The sequence below is a fragment of the Xylaria bambusicola genome (genome assembly GCF_022495145.1).
Source record: "Xylaria bambusicola strain CBS 139988 unplaced genomic scaffold F5B22scaffold_11, whole genome shotgun sequence".
NCBI classification, from domain to species: Eukaryota; Fungi; Ascomycota; class Sordariomycetes; order Xylariales; family Xylariaceae; genus Xylaria; species Xylaria bambusicola.
Window position 1 is genome coordinate 544,471 of NW_025953564.1, and position 16,957 is coordinate 561,427.

Below are 16,957 nucleotides of genomic sequence, written 5' to 3' on the forward strand. Positions count from 1 at the left end.
TCCTTGTCGAAACTAGCCTAATATGAGCTAGAACAGATATTCTGCGACTGAGATGATTTAGCCCTGTCTATGCGCAAAGGTCCCTCGACAGTCCTACCTCGGATTTCTTTCTATCGTTCTGTTCAAATTTCGGTAAAAATGTTGCAATGAACACGAAGTCTTGGTGACAATTGAGTGGTCAACACCTTTCCAGTTGGAGTGACATTTAATTAGCGACGGACGCAAAGTAATACCTGTTATCACGCGCAATCTTATTCAAATATGAATTCACTAGGCAGTTGAAAGTCATATATGCCCATCACCCTTAGTGCTGGTCTACCATGCCAAGTCTGATGTATATTTGCGATTGAACCGTACGTAGTGGTGGACGAAATTGTGTTTGGTGATTGTTATTTATAGCTACTGTTCCCTTGATCGATACACTGTCAAGAGGGAAGGGAGGAGCTTGGGACCCAGGGAGCTAGCTAACGGACTCTCGACAAGAGGGCATGGCAGACTACCAAGACGAATCAGCGTGACCCTGTTTGTTTAATCACTGTTTGGGGTACCAAAGTTTCATAGAATTCATGGGGTGCTTTGTTTCAAGTTTGGGTAGTCCTTGGCCGTTGTTTTGGAATTTAATAGGGGATTTACTCCATACAGTGCCTCCCTTGCTTCGCTCCCATAGGTATATGAGAAGCAAATAGTCCAGTTCTCGAAAGATTTACCTGACTATAGCCAAGAATCTCCCAGACAATCTCATTTTCGCCGATTTTGGGCTGTTTCTAATATAACATTCCACGATGGTTTTACTTCATTGCTTTCTAGCTTTCCTAATCAGGCTCAGTGTGGCCTCAGCCAGCCATTCCCATCGACCTCTCATACGCGATACAGGATCCAACCATGTATCGTTGCTAGAAATTCCGAAATATGTCGTTCCAGCTGCAGACCGAGAGATAACAGAATGGTTTGCCATTGGTGACTCCTTTTCTACCGGTATAGGTGCAGATGCTCCGGGCGACCTACTCAACGAGGCATGCTACCGTTTCAAAGAGTCATTTCCCAACCAGATGAACCAAGATCCAAGATTACCAGGGAAATTCGCATCCCGAAAGTTCGCCTTTGCATCTTGTCCATCGGCTATCGGTGACCAAATCGACGCGTTGTTGCCCAACACAAACGCGAATTTCCCAAAGCTCGAGAAGCCACAGATTGGAACTGTGAGCCTTTTATGGGATGAAATTGGTCTTGAAGATGTACGATATCCTTGAATTCCAGTGATACTCTACAGTCGTTAACAGTTGCGTTAGGTTTGGAATTCTTGTGTATACCAGTGGGTTGGCAATCGTGTAAGATCTAAAATTTCTTTAATTATGGCCTTTCGTTAGTTAGTCTAACGTGAAATAGACTTGTAATTCGACCGTCACGCATACGCTCGATCTCTTGAATGAAGGCAAAGCTGGTATTACAGGATTTAATATCAGCGAAGTAATACGCAATGATCTGAAGCTGATCCTAAACAAAGGCAGAGCGGCTAATCCTAGCTTCCAATTGTAAGCACTTCCACCATGCGCTTCAATCTATGCAAGTTAGCAAGCGCTGATTATATTCCTTAGATATGTTATGGAGCATCTTCAGCCATGGAATGAAGACAGCAAGCAGTGTAATAATGTCAGCTGGGGACGGCCATATAGAGCTCCAGTTTTTCTCGACCATGATGTTCGATTCAATATGAACTTTCTGGTTTATTAGCAAGTATTCCACCTCGATTACGGGATCGCTGCTCTAGCTAACAATTCTAGTCTAAACGTGGTGACGGAGAAAATTGTCTCAAGTCTATCAGCGGAAATATCTGGCGGGCTATATTATGTCTGGGAATTTAACCCAAAGTTTGAAGGGCATAGATTCTGCGAAGAAGAGAGTGATCTAAGTTATCACATGATGCCCACAGCGGATCGCACTTGGTTCCATCATCATAAGAGCCCCTATGGAGGATTGTTGCCGGTGAAAGAGACTAATCAAAGCAATTTTTTCGACGTGGTTGATTCGATTTTGATCCCAGAAAAAGACGGAAAAACAACAGATGACCAGATCAAGGCGGTCAATGGAAATCTGTCTAAGCTCAACTCAGCATATGACAATATAAGCTCCATGAAAAACGCGTTAATTAACTTAGCACAACAGGACGCCAGGTACAAAGATTTTCCCATGTTGTGGGCGCGAATTATGCACCCGAAGGGTTCGGGCCATAAGGAGATTTCAAACGTCATCATCGATCAGATCTTGGAAAATGTAGGTCCAGTGGACCCGAAATATCCACAGGGCCTTGAGTGCACCCAAACCAACGTGAAGAAGTTCCTCAGACGGGAGGATCTCAGTTCTCGGATCACTGAGTTCTGTAAAACTGCTGCGAATCAGAAGGAACATGACCGCGATAGTGGTTCTATCTCCCGCACGTATTCTCCAGGTACACGATCTGAAGTGAGTCTTAGTATCGAATGGCCCCAAAAGTACAATATTTCAAAAAATATGGAGGCTAGTTGTGTCAACAACATGACGAAGATCAAGGATGGTAAGCAATCCCTTGGTAATGCGTGAAAGATAGAATTATTTCCAAGCATTACGCCCCTATCCCTCGGACTAATTAACATTGGACTAACTTAAATATATAGGGTGCGGTGGCAACGACCCAAAGAACCCGTTGAACTGGAAACGTGGCGGACGACTAGGCGCTGGCTGGGTCAACTACAAAATTGAACCTAAGTTCGATCAGGGTTACACCCCGGGTACTTGTGTGGTCAATTTCCGAGAAAATGATTACTGGGAGGGAGTTAATGGCCCGGGGACAGAGCGAAAGGACGACTTCACTATTGAACAACTGACGATCAAAGACGCCGCGGGAAATATCATTGGAGACGCTGGTTTTGCGCCCAACAAAAAAGACGGCGCATCTATAAGCGCTAGCAATTCAAACGCACTCAATGTGTACTCAAAGCTGCCTGACGTATTGGTCATTACGCCCGAGGCTAGGAATGACTACTACATCCAGTTCGCAATTGGCCCTCAAAACTGGCAAACGACCACCGACACCGGTGGTGCAAATTGTGATAATACTAAGAAATGGGTCTCGTCTGGTTTTAATATCAGAGTAAGTTATCTTTCCTGAGATTCATTTGTTTGGCGAGCTAATGGGATGATAAGTACCGCGACGTAGAATGTACCTTCGAGTGTTAGGGCGAGCACTGCACAACTTCACGACTCTTTGGGAACTTGAATGGGCATATTACTTCAGTTTGAGGTAGACATCAAGTTAATTTAGGTTGTTATTTTTCGCGGGGTGTTGGTGTCTTTCGATCAAGTCACCCTCATACCTTACTTGTGCCTATCATTTGGCTAGTCATCAAGTTGTACCACATAGCTAGAAGTGTTTAACCAAGTCCACTATTTTGGGTACCTATAGACACTAAGTGTCGGTAATCTTGAAGCTATTCTATGGGGGCTGTGATGCATGTGAAATTACTCGCGATTGCTTAACACATAGGTTCGTCGCAGAACATTTTCCTGCATATCACGTCATGAGCTCCATCTCTTATGTCAAGAGGTTACAGCTGCTTCGAGAGATAACACATGTGTTCATAACTTCCATATTTTCCACATCTTGCTTGCTAGCACATAGACAAAGCCGGTTCCCCTCAAATTGTCTAGTCCCATAATTGTCATGATTTCAAGTACAAAGTGAAATGAGTTGGGTATAACAAAGTTAGATATCTGCGTTTCGAACTTCATGCTATTCACAATATAACAATCTATTAGTTCTGCAAAACCTCTTGACTAACTTCTCATTCAAGTATTGCCTGCGTGTCTCTAAAGATCATAAGCAACCTGCAATGACAAGGTGATCTGCGTGTTCAGCTTGTACTCATGTAACATAGTAGGTGCCGATTAGTAGATAGGAATGGAACTAATAGTAGTAGGGCCTTCTAAACGCCTTAGAAGATTATGCAGTAGGATTTGAACACATCTAGTGTCAAGGGTCGGGTGCAGAGTGGTAGAGATTTGACTGAACGCTAGGTATAGGGTAGAATATAACTGAAACCTGACCTTACTCTGATCCTCTACGAGTCTGTCCCTTTTATACCTCATCCTTAGTGTGACCCTTAGTGTTGCCCTACTCGCCATGTGGGACTTTTGACACTTGACATCTAGGTACACATCCCCATCGCGTAGCCTCCATTCTTTGAGACTGCCTGGTCCCCTAGACTCAGTGTACCACGAAGGCTAGATCCTCTCATACCCGCACATTCTGCTTACAAAATAAAACTCGTGATCATTTCGGCAGATGGGAAGCTGGTTGACCTTATCTTCGAACAACTCCATCAACGTTCCATCACCAGCCCATTCGTCTCTGTCAATAACCCTGTCAAATAGCATCAAAGCCACAGCCGCCACTGTGCCACCTCGTTGAAGGTAGTTTTTGGTTGCTGGTGGCCACTCGCTGACTTCCTCTTCGAAGAATTTAAGGACAGTCATTGTGTCGGGTAGGTATTTCTTCCTGAGACAGCCAGCAAAGTGGCTACACATATTGATGAACCCCTCTCTCATTGATTTGTTGGTTTTGAGGTTTTCCCTGACTGCACGAGGGAGATAATGCAATACATCATCGTTGAGCGTGACCCAATCAGCACCATCGGGATCTGGTCTAGGAAATATTCGTAATATATCATACTGAGTCTCAGCTTCAGAGAGTAGTGCAAATCGCATCCTGGGACTTAGAAATCCACCAATGCACTGCCCACAGGTACAGCCGTGCTTGAGCCGTAGTGTGCTGCGAATCAAGTTAGCTTCGGGGGTTCTTCTAGCCACTTCATCTGTTGCTGACGAAATCGCCGATATCGTCCGGTCTGAGAGCTTGGTGAGATCAAATATTTCCGTGCCTGCCAGAGTGGCAAGGCGCGCAGTGTCCGACTGGCAGAAGCCTGCAAAGCTGTCTCCCAAGACTACTCGCCATCTTCTCTGGTCCTCTAGATTGCTCTGCAGTGCTTCCAGAGGCGTGTAACCTTTGAAATTACGTCGTTCTGCTAGATGGGGATTTTGGGACATGAGGTATGAAACTGGTTCTGCTTTTCTGCCTATTGCGGCTACATGAAGGATTGTATTACCAGCTTCGTCGACATGCATCAGCAAGGGTGCGTTTTCCTCTACAGAAAACACCTCTTCCAATTGATTGATGCAATCTACCCCAGAGATTGAAGGGTCAGACAAGGAACTCCAGATGTTACGTATTGGTTCAGGAACTTCAGGCGTCGTTTCCTGCCCTGACTGTTCTGGGCCATCCCAATCTTGTGCTTCAGCTAATTGACGTGAAGGATGGTCCTTGTCATTAGTAAAGGCCAGCCATTCTGATGTCCCTACTCTCCTGAAACCTAATGATCGAAAGAGAAAGGTTAGCTCTTTCGATTGCTCGCGAATGGCGCTCGAATCCAGCTCTTCGTCGTCACGGCTAGGGTCTAGCGCGAGCCGCATAGGATTGGCAAAGGCAAAGAAGCTCCTAGATTTTCGTCGCGCCTTGCCCAATATTCCCTGAACGAGCTTAGTTCCGACATCATGGTGACGACAACGAGGTTCAATATTGATGGTTTCGATCACGAGAATGTCGCCGTCATCAAGCTCGTGGCCCCAGACACCAGATCCTTTCAGAACCTCGTGTTCGCGATACTCGCGGTTCAAGCGACCATATCTATCGAAAAGCTCAAATGCGAGCGAGGAATTTTCTTTGCTGATCTCATCCATCTCAGCCCAAAACGTACATCTGATTTCATCGCGCCTGATCAGCTTGGTGTCACAGCTAGCGACCCGATTCTGGCTCATACTAGCGAAGCCATTGATTTGCTTCAGCCATTTCGGCTCATCGGAAGTGTAGAATAGCGACAGAAGAATATCATTGTTCCCTTCCTGTTCATCACCCTGAGGATCAGTTTCGACGGCGGTTTGCGCTTGATCACTGTACTGTTGTGCTAGCGAAGCTCCAGCGACGGCGCTATTGGGGCAGTGAGAAATCTTGGCGACTTTGGCGTGTGCACCACCGAGGCTTGCGCCTGAGTTGCGATGTCGCTTGCCAGCACCCATGATGGCAAAAGTGAACTCAAAGAATGTAGATAGTAGGTATGCAGAACCTATGGTTGGAAATGCCGAGAGGATGTTTGGAAACTGGCTAGTATGTAGGTGACTACCTCAAATATGTACCTACTTCGTAGATAAGTAGGAGGTGACCATCTCAATAAAAAGGACCTTCCCAGGCAAGAAGGGCATATCAGAGTATTATCCTTGCATTATTCAGACATGAACCTCTCCAAGTCTGCCAAGATACTTTAGGCCACTTGCAGCCACCCACGTCCTTGGCGAAAGTAAAGCTATGTGATTGGATACATGGGTCTGAATGGTGTCAGCAGGTCAGCCTATTATATGCGCATGAAACCAACAGTTAGGCAAAGGAAGTCCTGGAATAGACCCCAAATAGACCAGGTCCATCGAGTAACAATAGGTGCTACCTACATTGCGTTTCATACATATTTTGGTTCTAAACAGGGTAGGAACTATGAAAACAGATAGAAATCACCCGCAACGGCCTGGGATTGCACATTTAGCGGAAAGTCACTGCAGTTTAACCTTGCTCCGAAGAAAGGTACCCAGCTAGCGCTCTAGATAGCAGTTGGATAGCGCGCAGGGACTGATGATATCTAGCTTGAACGTATCTCTTGCTTAGAACTCTTCATCACAGGAAGGGAACTCATATATCTTCGGAAACATACCACTGCTGTTACACGCGTACAAGCTGAACATGCAGTACGCCTTGCGCTTCGGCCGTACGAAAGGCCATTGCAGGCCGTTCATGATCTCCAGAGACATGAAGGGAATATTGAAAGTGAGGTTATACAGACCTCGCTTTATGAAACAAGCTAATGAGACCTAGGCGGCCAGGTCTGTCAGACCAGTTGTCTGAATAGCTTCAATTCCAAGCCCAGTTCTCTGCCCTTGTTTTAACTGCACCTTTCTATAAATTCATTTCAATCTATTTGACCAACTGTTCTCGCTTGGAGGTTCCAATCGATTCTTATTAATAAGTAAATCCGTCTATATATGTGTATTATCATTCAAGACATCCTAGCCTAGCTACTGACGTAGGCATTTCATGATAGTGTACCAAGAGCAGTAGCACATAGATATGGAGGTAATAAATCAATATTTAATCTAGCCAAACTGTAGTTTCAAAACAGGTTAACAGTTTGCACCTTATTCCACTCACTAGAAATCACATGCTGATACAAGCCAATGCGTTGAAAAGTCATGCTGTCAGCAGTCTCCACGTACCGCAGTAGCAGGGAGGCCTTGCTAGGAAGGTCTTCACTTCCGCTGAGCGTTAACATATCAAGACACCAGATATTGTCTAGATCATTTTCCAGAGCGCCCACATCCTCAGCAAGATCCATGAAGACATACGGCGTCATACGTAGAGTGCCCTCCAAGCTCTTCTTATAACTCTCGTCGTCCTTGAGCTTCCCAAGTGGCCCCTCGATTGTGATACTCCCCGTGACACGCGTCTGTGCAAGATCCGACTTCGCGTCAAAAGAGGCTACTTTGGCTTTCCATTGAATCTCTCCTTCTATTTCACTGATATTATTCACAACACGATGCTCTTCGGTTTCGGGTATGACAGAGGCCCAGCTCCATGTTGGGAAACTACTCGTCCTAGCATTCGGTGATGGCATTTCCATGAGCCAGAGCAGGCTTGCCAGAGTGTTTTCACCTTTCCAGATCCCGCCAATGAATTCATGTCCTGAAATTCTCTGCATAATCTGTCCGAGGCCGAGGATGGCAGTGATCCGATCTGAGGGTTTGGTAATTGAGCGACTGCTGTAAGTCTCGAGTAGCCGACAATACGTAGCGAAGGCTATCTTCGAGGCAGAAGCACTGGAACCAGGTAGTGCGCTGTCTGTCAAGGCCTTGGTATTCTCTGAATTGGAGATCATGTGGCTATGAAAATATTGCTTGATCTTGAATCTGTCAGGGAATTGAAACCCGTTTCGGATTCCATCGGGGTCATGCTCAGAGGCACTGGTCTCTAGACATTCCCAGAGGATCGCGCCGTGTCCATAGTATAAGAGCCGCTTACTGAGAATCTGCTCTTGCAGTGTCCAAGCTCGTGTCTCGATTGGGGTACTCTGTGCTCCAATGTACGCATAACCAATGTAGCCGAAGTTGGCATCAGGATAGACCGCAAGATAAGAAAGAGGGTAGTTCGAGTGGACGATTGCAAGATCTATGTCTCTGATAGGTGTCTTCGGCTTCGATCGGTCTCTTCTGGGAAGTCGTATGTGAAGCTGTTGGGGGTTAAAGAAACCGTCTGGGTGTGCACGAAATAGTCCGTCATCGGAGCTTTTGCCGACAGTAGTCGTGATTGTTAAAGTGGCATTAGCATAGACTTGAGTCATGCGGACTGCCTCACGCGCCCAATCCTCGTCGTCATCTTGGATGATACATAGAGCGTCAATCCAAATGTACCGAAACCCAAGAGAGCGGGTAGCATGGATGGCGTCGACTAGGGTGCGCGGTAGTCCTTGAGGCGGAATTGCTTCATAATATCTTGTGAGGTTGGCTGTCGTTGTCTGATGCGCACTTGAAGAGGTACCCCAACAATATGATAAAGCGCAGTACCTATCGTGAGCTCCTTTACTCTCCAAAAGAAACGGATCCCGACTATCATCGCCGACATCAATAACACGAGTGGGAAGAGGACCGGAGGCAGAGCCGCAAGATTGATGGTTAGTGATGCAGTTATATAGCCAGGTTTTAGCGACCTGGAAAGAACTCAAAGATGACGTTCCATTTTCGTAGTCATCAATTGAAGGAGATTCTTTAATTGTCGTTTCTTCTTCCCTGTTAGCATGCCCATAGATACAGCGAGTGGTAACCTACCGTTGAGATAGCTCAGTTCAAGCCCAGCTGCAAGGTTGCCGACAGTAATAATGATCCTTTTGCGAAGATGAAAATGTATAATGACGCCTGGGGTTGTCGGAAGTTGGAGGTACTTAGTTAGCATAAGGGTGACAGAAGAGCGGTGGTTTTTGACGAAATTTAATGATTGCAGAAGTAAGCGGCAGAGACGACAGCCTGATTTGGCAGACGACACAAGGTTCTCCAAGCTATTATGATGCTTAAAGCAGTCTGTCGATGATGCACTGGCGCCCTCATCTAAGCAGCTACACGATGGGTGAGAGCTGTGCGTTTGATACCGAAAGCAGGGAGTACAAAAGGTATCCTCTGCAGCCTCAATATTGATGCTTTCAGCAATCGAAGAAACCCGAGTGAAGAAATCGCGTATCAGTTCATTTGAGCGTATCCCATTCTTTCTGTCGTGTGCCATGGCTATACATTGGCTGATGTCACAGGCTGCAAGCACGGAAACGAACAAGGAGTAACAAGATTGTGGTGGAAACCAGTCACCATGTGATGCAAATTGCAAAAGGGCTTGGGCCGCCTCTTTGCGTTTCTCTTGACTGCAATATTCTGTCTCTGGAGCAGAAGAGAACCATGCTCCTAACTCAACAAGTGTATCAATCACGTCAACTTGGCGATCAATCAGTGCTAGGTCCAGGGGTCGCCAGCCATGGGAAACTTGATTCAGGTCAACGCCCGCACGGGCTAGGATTCGAATCATTCGAGTATCGCCATTCACGAGCGATTCATGGATAGGCATGACACACGTATCTACACCCGTTAGATCATCGTGATCCCCTATTTCATTACCAGCGGTTTGTCCCGTGCTTGGCATGCTAGGGTTAGCACCGTGGGCAAGGAGCAACTCAACGCCCTCATAATACTGGAGGCGGGCTGCTTCTTGAAGCGGCGTCCGTCCTAGGTAGTTCCTGAAATCAACGCTCGCGCCATGGCCAAGTAGAAAGGTAATGCCATCGTGTTGCTTCGTAGCTATCATCCGATGCAGTGGCGTATTCCAATGCGGCCATGCATTTATGTAGCCCGTCGCAATTTTGAGCTCACCCATTGACCATTGTGTATCGGGTGAGCCACCGCTTTTGAGGAATTCAGTGAGCCCAATGACATCTTTTGGGCCGGGGGAGCGGAATGATTCGTGCTGAGACATCGCGATGAATTTGATCTCTACGCAATCGGGCAGCGTCGATCTTGATACAACCATGGTCATTCTTAGGGCCGCTGAAGACAGTGGGCATCAACAAGCTACCTACAGTAGGTAGGTAGTTACGTCAGCAGGGGCCCAGGAGTGGTTCTATAGCCTAGGTGCTATACTATAGGTAACTATCCTGATTAAGAAGCTAAAAGGGCTGGCAATACGAGGTGAGTTTGAATGCCAGTAAAGTATAATTTGAATAGCAATAAAATTAACTAAGAGCTCTGTTTCTCTATCTTCTCGTATATGTAGATTGAAGGCAACTACTTACAACAATACGAGGGATAGCGTGTGCTCATGCTAGTTATGTTAATTACGGTATTGGTCTCACCAACGTTCATTATGCATTAGACTAAAATTGCAGTGAACCCTATAGGGCTGAACATCAATGGTAAATACTAGTAGGGGTAAATATGCAAATTCCGAATGAGGTCTAGCCCAGAGTATAACCTAGATACTTTGTGTGCGAAAGAGTATGTTGTGATGGTGGTTGCTGCATAGAGCCTATGCAAGGGCCAATATAAGACATAAGACAGCATCTAGATCAACACTTCGGCTATCTAGCGTACCTAGGTAGGCGGGATAACTATCTTCAACCACAGTTGGGTTTCTTAAGAGACGTACTCATTATGCATCGTCTTATGAGTTATGGTTACTGTCGGGTGCTGAGTCAGCATAGTCCGCTGTATTTCTCACGGACCAAGACGCGAAGTTCCCTATAATTACAGCACTTGTTCGATTTGGATTATTATGAGAAGTTATTCGCATGCAGACTCTATACACAGACTTCCAACATGCAAGGTATTCAAGTAATTACAGCAGCCAATCCACAGCACTGATTTAACATGGGGATCCGTTCACTCAATTCCACAGTTCGGATATTTGACAGCAATTCGCGTGTTTATCGTCTCCAGCGCAACGTCGCGATCACTGAGGAGCATCATCTCGCAGTGCTTGGTGTGATCATAGCTTCCAATATACCCATCAATGGCGCTCTTCCCCAAGTCGCCCAATATAGCGCGGTGCATCTTCTTCCACATGGTGGTGCAGTGAGCGACATGATACTCCCAGTTGACATATAAGCCTGTGTGCTCGCCCGTCATGATCTGTTCATAGCTGAGCGGGTGCTGCTTATCCGGGTCCACGAACCATTCGAGCTTGTGATTTGCGCGAAATTCCTCTGCTAGCTCGGTGTCGTAGCACGCATCTGGCAGCCAGCAGAATGATATCACGTCGAAGTGACACCCCCGCGCAACCGCCTCTGCGGGACTGCTTCCACATGGGTGTTCCATGACTATCACGGGTCGGCCTGGGTCTGATGTGCTGCCGTGATGGAGCCCTGCAATCCAGACTGTCGCGGCGCCCGAGAGCGACGAGAATATGAATGTCATCGCAACGAATAGAAGGCGACGCGACCATACCCGGGAGGCTATCCGCCGTTCAAGGCCGTTCCGCTCTCCTTTCTGATTTTTGTTCATCAGCGATTGGGACTGCTCGTCGTCTTCTGCAGCCTGGACCTGAGCTTTGCGGTCTCGTCCGCGCGCCCACGAGGGAAGGAAATAGGATGGATACTGAGATTTCAGGCGAAAGGATCTGGATTCCATGATAAAACCGCTCAACAAAATCCAGACGATGAGATCTTACTACTGAGGATGAACCGTAGCCAATTTAGGGAGATAAAGCTTGATAGGTAGTTGAGATATCCAGCTGTCCTTTGCACACCCCTATCATCTAGCATTTGCTATTACAGGTCATCGCTATGCGAAAAGACGATCAGGTGGAAAACACCATGTCGGGTCAGCCGTCGTGGCGAGCCACTGTGTGCACAGTCGGGAAAATACTGTTTGGGTAACACGGATATCTTCGGCGGCGGCGGCACAGGCACGGCGCGGAAGTGAGTCGGATTACTGTGCGTGTCGCTGACCTTGGGTATGGAGTATTTCTGTCCTGCATACCGCGTGCCGAGACTCAGCGATGACATGTGCATATCTCTCAGCATTCGCACTTTGATTCCTGTCAATGTGATGAAGATCAACACAGACACATATGCAAGCCAGAAGTGATTTGAGTGGTGTTGAACCAAATCGGATGAATTGATACGAAAATAGCGTAGGCACCATCATAGGGGCATGGATACTCAGAGAAAGAGTGATGAAAGTATTGATAGTACGTACAGTTTGATCTTGATCCTTTCTGTATCGCTGAATCTTTAAAAAAGCTGGGCTATCTAGATATATAATGTTTGATACCTGTTAATAGTGGACTGAATATACGTCGTATAATATGTCGAGTCTAGTGGGGAAATACTTCTCCCGACATCAACCACCATGCTCCTGTGCATAACCCCAAAGACTGTCCCAGTTCGTGCATTTGTGGGGATAGTACAACCCATCTACCACCGACAGTCCCGTATTTTCATTGACAAATTCAAGAGAAACATCCCCAGCGCATTGTACGCTCTGGCGAAGGTAGTCAAAGCAGTGTGCATAGTGCCACATACCTTGGGTTGCTTGTTCGTATGTTGGGTTATGAACATCCTCTGGCCAAGTCTTGAGTAGCTCTTCCCTATCAACCTTATCAAACAGCATATTCCACATGAGCATCCTCAGTGCACCCTTTAAATCGGTAAGAACTAGAGTATGAGACGACTGGTGACAAAAGCGACGCACTCACTAGGCAATGAAGTTGATGGAAGACTGAAAGTCCTGCTTTTGAGTCAGGGTAGAGTCGCGCCGTCTCATTGTCAAGCCGTATAAAGCCCTCGCCTTCGTGGAACGCTTTGTTATAATGATTCGAAAAGTGTTACCATGATTATGGATGGAATATGATTACTCACGGCCATGTAAAGCACCCCAAGCCTCATTACTCTCGTCTGTTGGCAGTGACAGAAATACAGAATCGACAACAAACATCTTGATTTCTTTAGGAACTAGGAAAACTTAGTCAAACGAAACGACGCATGAGTCCTCAGACGAGAGCAAACGCACGCACAGTCTGGGAGGGGAGAGTGTAGCAACGACTTCGGCCTTGTCCAGCTTTGCTTCTGACCCGTATGCTGCACCACCAGCGTACCAACAAGGGCGAGAACTAGCGCGAAATTGACCAGTAGTGAAGTGAGGAAACGTCTATTAGTTTGACGTTTTCGCTGTGCAGTAGGAGACAGCAATACTTTCTTGTCCTCGTGCTCACCCTCCTCAGAGCTGCGACGAGAAGAGGCGGCATCTTCTCCCTGATGCAGAGATGAGCGTGATGACCAAAACACCTTGTTAGAGGCAAAGGGCCCTGCGGAGAAAAAATGCATTAATACCAAAATCCATAGAAGATTAAAAAGCTTTAGAGAGCTTCAAAGTTAGAGTCAATTAGCCAAAGGGTTTGAGGCGTAGTTCTCTAGTATGCAGGGCAAGGAAGAAGATGACTAGGAAAATAGAGGAAGGGTGTTGAGCTCATTTTGGGATTCCATGGGCCTATTCAGCGTTTCCTGGGATAGGCTCATTGATACGCGCGGGTGTCAGTCGAACAGGCGGGACGGCAAATGCATATGTGACACGGCGGTAAGTCTTACATGTTTATCAGTATTGATAAAATGCGAAAGTTCAACACTAATGCGCTATCCGACGAAATGACCGCCCACTGATTCGTCAAGCTCTCATTGATGGGCATATGACTTTCGAGTCACCTGGAGTCATACCTTCTTATCCATTTCTCTTTCTGCTCATGTTGAGACTCTCATCCACATCACATCCTGCCGCACTTTGCTTATCACATGGTATTCACTCCTGACCAGTTCCTTGACACATAGGAGGAGGAATCATGTCGCATCGCTTTCCATATTCCGAGAATGATGAAGATAATAATGTGAACTCGAGGCCATGGGATCGCCTACTGGCAAAGAGTGTTCGTTTCGAGCGCAAGACTTCCCTTAATCGCTGGGTTCTATGGGGCAGCGTTATCATAGTGACAACCGTATTTTTCGCTGTGTTCGTGATAATAGCATTCTACTTGTGGCGAACCCAAAACAATATCTGTCTTCTCGGCAATGAAAGTGAGTTAAATTTCCCGGTTTGCAAATGTTGGAAACATGCTCAGGCTTCAGAAGGGATCTTCACGGATATCCCGATAGTATATGAATATAAGCGCTTCCAGCGTGCCGGGTTTCACGATACCAAGCACAAAGATCTTACCCTCTACGAGGGAAAGCCGAACAAACATAATAATGCAGCATGGGAGCATCTGCTTGAAGGTAAGTTATCTACTTCCCATGATCGTATTCCTCTCTGATCCTGACCTCCTCATCAGTCGGAGTTGTAGCCATCTCACGAGAAGAAAACGAAAGACTCAAGAATGGCACTGCGACAACGCCAGCCAATTCGAATGAGTACATGGTGGAACTTGAATTATTTCATCAACTCCATTGCTTGGTAAGTTATAACGGAACCATGAAGCCACAGTATTATTCATAGCCCACGATTATAGAAATGGATCCGCGACCAGCTCTGGGAACTGGAGGAGGTAGTCTCTAGTCGCAAGAAACTCGGCGAGTTCTCTCAACGAACAGATCATAATGGTATGTAAGCTCCATGTAGGGCAAGCCAGATGATTGACAGGTTTCAAGACCATTGCATCGACTACCTTCGACAATCTATCATGTGCCACGGCGATGTAACTCCCATCACTTTTGAGTGGAACTCTGAGATTAACAACTATCTGGGTCATCATAGCACAGAGCACCAATGTAGAGATTTTAATCAGATTTTCAATTGGGCCAAGGGACGAGGAAGAACAGGATTGATGGCTGACGGGGCACATCAAAATGTAGAGCTTGAGAGGCCCGAAATGTACGATTAATAACGTTTTAACAAGCAAATCATGAACAGCTTCAGTGTAGTTCATTGGTTTCATCAAAGCTCATATTGCACTATGGGGCATTCCGGTGCTAAGGACAGTCTGTCTATACTAGTGATACCGAGAAATTTTGAGCTGGGTACTTTCTAAATTCAATATACAATGAAAAGAACAATAAATCACTGTACCGTTGCTTCTGTCGTGAGTACAATCTGACAACGCACTTCGTTTGATTACAAGAGCAAAAATGAGTGCCGTACTCTCAGTTGCAGGCTCCATTTGGGGACGGTGTGGGGGGTAACGCGGTGTCACCTTCGTCATGAGACTGTAAGCGGGCCATGACGGGCGTGTCGCCGAGATCAAGGGTCATATGCGACTCGCTCCTCACAAAATGCAGCTTACGTGGGATAGGCGATTCGTGGCGAATTGGTCGAGGGCGGGATGGCAGTGTAGTTCAATTTCGAGACCGAATTGTCCAATATTCCGCCGCGCCAAAGTCGAAGGAATATGGGCACTTTTGGTGGACTTCCTTTCAAGCTCACAAAATTGCTCCTACTACCACGCGCGATGCACACAGTCGATATGTTTGAATGACCGAAGGCATTAAGTTTCCAATTGAGTATGAATATATATATTCGAGTCGGCGGACCTAAGCAGGCGACACCACACAACCAGCACCATCACATAGTCTCAACACCTTATCACATAATCTGAACAATCAGAGAGTTTAAATCTTGAATTAACCAACTTTCCACCTCATAAAAATGCAGCTCATCAAGTTCCTCGTCACTTTCGCCGCTGCAGTTTCGGCCACCCCACCCAGTGCGCTCCCCGCCGATAGTCTCACAGACGACGCTGCTCCCGACACCTTCAAGAGTGAAACCTATAACTGGATCAAGCGCGAAGTCTCACCGGCTCATGCTAGGGAATTTAGGCGTGAGTCTCACAACTGGATTAACCGTGAGGCTGAAAAGTCCGACTACTAAATACGCTTGGAAAGGTGAGTATATGCTGACTGGAAAGTAACAGATTCCATGTTTACTAATTGAGAAAGGCTAATTAGAGTAGCCCCGTTCATGGCTTCAATGCGAATGCGAATGTGGCAGTTCATCGCGGCAAAGGAATTCGTGATTGCTGTGATGTATTACGAGGCTACACCTAATGCTATGTCTCACTAGAACTTGTGATGGTTTCTTGGGGTTGATTGAGCAACGGAGGCCGGAAGCGATCACACATTCATTCAGCAAACTTGCAATACATTCATTCAAAACTCTTGTTCCTGTGCCCAATGTGATCTATCATGAGAGAGTATTTAATGAGTACGTAGGCAGTAATTGGTGTTAAGTGTTTGGTTGACGTTGCGTTTTGCTAGAACGACACGCTAGTCCCCGACACTTGAAGAAGTCCCTTGTAGGACTACAACATCACGACTGAAGTAGAATATGGACAGCGTCATTAGACAAAAAACTTTGATCTTACATCAACTGTATTGTTTTTACGGCTAGAGACCAACGCGGAGTACTTCGTGCGCGCGTGTTATCATGCCGTGTCCGTTGGCCCCGCCATGCGGGTTCGTGTTCGGCTGGTTGGTGTGAGGGTATTCGGAGGTCGTCCCCTTACGAGGGAGGGCCGCTGGGGTAGTCGTTGACGGTTCGTGCGAGCGACGAGCCGTGGTCGTTCGACGTCGTATTCGCCGCGTTCATTGGATCGCGCACAGCCTTCTCGAGCGTGTGGGCGCTCCCGTAACCAGAATACGACTCCTCGTCGTCGCTACAGTCGTTGAATCTCATGGCGAGATGGCGAGGTTTGCGTGGTTTTTCGCGGTAAAGCTCCTCGAGTGTAATATCTGAGGGGGGGGGGGGGGGGGGGGGGGGGGGGGGGGGGGGGGGGGGGGGGGGGGGGGGGGGGGGGGGGGGGGGGGGGGGGGGGGGC

At 46.9% G+C, this 16,957-nt stretch overlaps 7 protein-coding genes across 7 annotated transcripts; 3 read left to right on the forward strand and 4 right to left on the reverse strand.

Annotated features, from left to right (window-relative positions):
• The first annotated feature begins 727 nt into the window (after positions 1-727).
• On the forward strand, positions 728-3,735 carry F5B22DRAFT_54580 (SGNH hydrolase-type esterase domain-containing protein). Its single transcript, XM_047972895.1, has 7 exons — positions 728-1,235; positions 1,290-1,328; positions 1,387-1,532; positions 1,596-1,730; positions 1,782-2,551; positions 2,652-3,127; positions 3,181-3,735. Exons 1-7 carry the CDS (start codon positions 783-785, stop codon positions 3,211-3,213), a joined length of 2,052 nt encoding a protein of 683 aa, XP_047832861.1. The 5' UTR covers positions 728-782; the 3' UTR covers positions 3,214-3,735.
• Positions 3,690-6,426, reverse strand: F5B22DRAFT_598604 (uncharacterized protein). Its single transcript, XM_047974383.1, has one exon. It carries the CDS (start codon positions 6,103-6,105, stop codon positions 4,258-4,260), a length of 1,848 nt encoding a protein of 615 aa, XP_047832862.1. The 5' UTR covers positions 6,106-6,426; the 3' UTR covers positions 3,690-4,257.
• Positions 6,427-6,949: 523 nt separating this feature from the next.
• F5B22DRAFT_598605 (heterokaryon incompatibility protein-domain-containing protein) lies at positions 6,950-10,190 on the reverse strand. The gene is made up of 2 exons (XM_047974384.1): positions 8,954-10,190; positions 6,950-8,906 (listed from the first exon to the last, which is right to left on the reverse strand). The coding sequence occupies exons 1-2, from the start codon at positions 10,136-10,138 to the stop codon at positions 7,245-7,247; spliced, it is 2,847 nt and encodes a 948-aa protein (XP_047832863.1). The 5' UTR covers positions 10,139-10,190; the 3' UTR covers positions 6,950-7,244.
• Positions 10,191-10,761: 571 nt separating this feature from the next.
• F5B22DRAFT_54612 (uncharacterized protein) lies at positions 10,762-11,937 on the reverse strand. The gene has a single exon (XM_047972902.1). It carries the CDS (start codon positions 11,785-11,787, stop codon positions 11,041-11,043), a length of 747 nt encoding a protein of 248 aa, XP_047832864.1. The 5' UTR covers positions 11,788-11,937; the 3' UTR covers positions 10,762-11,040.
• A 564-nt stretch (positions 11,938-12,501) lies between these two features.
• F5B22DRAFT_644592 (uncharacterized protein) lies at positions 12,502-13,484 on the reverse strand (the record flags this gene model as incomplete). Its single annotated transcript, XM_047978445.1, has 4 exons — positions 12,502-12,798; positions 12,857-12,960; positions 13,020-13,112; positions 13,175-13,484. The coding sequence occupies 4 exons, from the start codon at positions 13,482-13,484 to the stop codon at positions 12,502-12,504; spliced, it is 804 nt and encodes a 267-aa protein (XP_047832865.1).
• F5B22DRAFT_653787 (uncharacterized protein) lies at positions 13,455-15,028 on the forward strand (the record flags this gene model as incomplete). Its single annotated transcript, XM_047979748.1, has 6 exons — positions 13,455-13,619; positions 13,827-13,899; positions 14,227-14,423; positions 14,480-14,601; positions 14,657-14,747; positions 14,796-15,028. The coding sequence occupies exons 1-6, from the start codon at positions 13,595-13,597 to the stop codon at positions 15,026-15,028; spliced, it is 741 nt and encodes a 246-aa protein (XP_047832866.1). The 5' UTR covers positions 13,455-13,594.
• Positions 15,029-15,789: 761 nt separating this feature from the next.
• F5B22DRAFT_653789 (uncharacterized protein) lies at positions 15,790-16,322 on the forward strand (the record flags this gene model as incomplete). Its single annotated transcript, XM_047979749.1, has 2 exons — positions 15,790-15,961; positions 16,094-16,322. 2 exons carry the CDS (start codon positions 15,790-15,792, stop codon positions 16,201-16,203), a joined length of 282 nt encoding a protein of 93 aa, XP_047832867.1. The 3' UTR covers positions 16,204-16,322.
• Between the last annotated feature and the right edge of the window lie 635 nt (positions 16,323-16,957).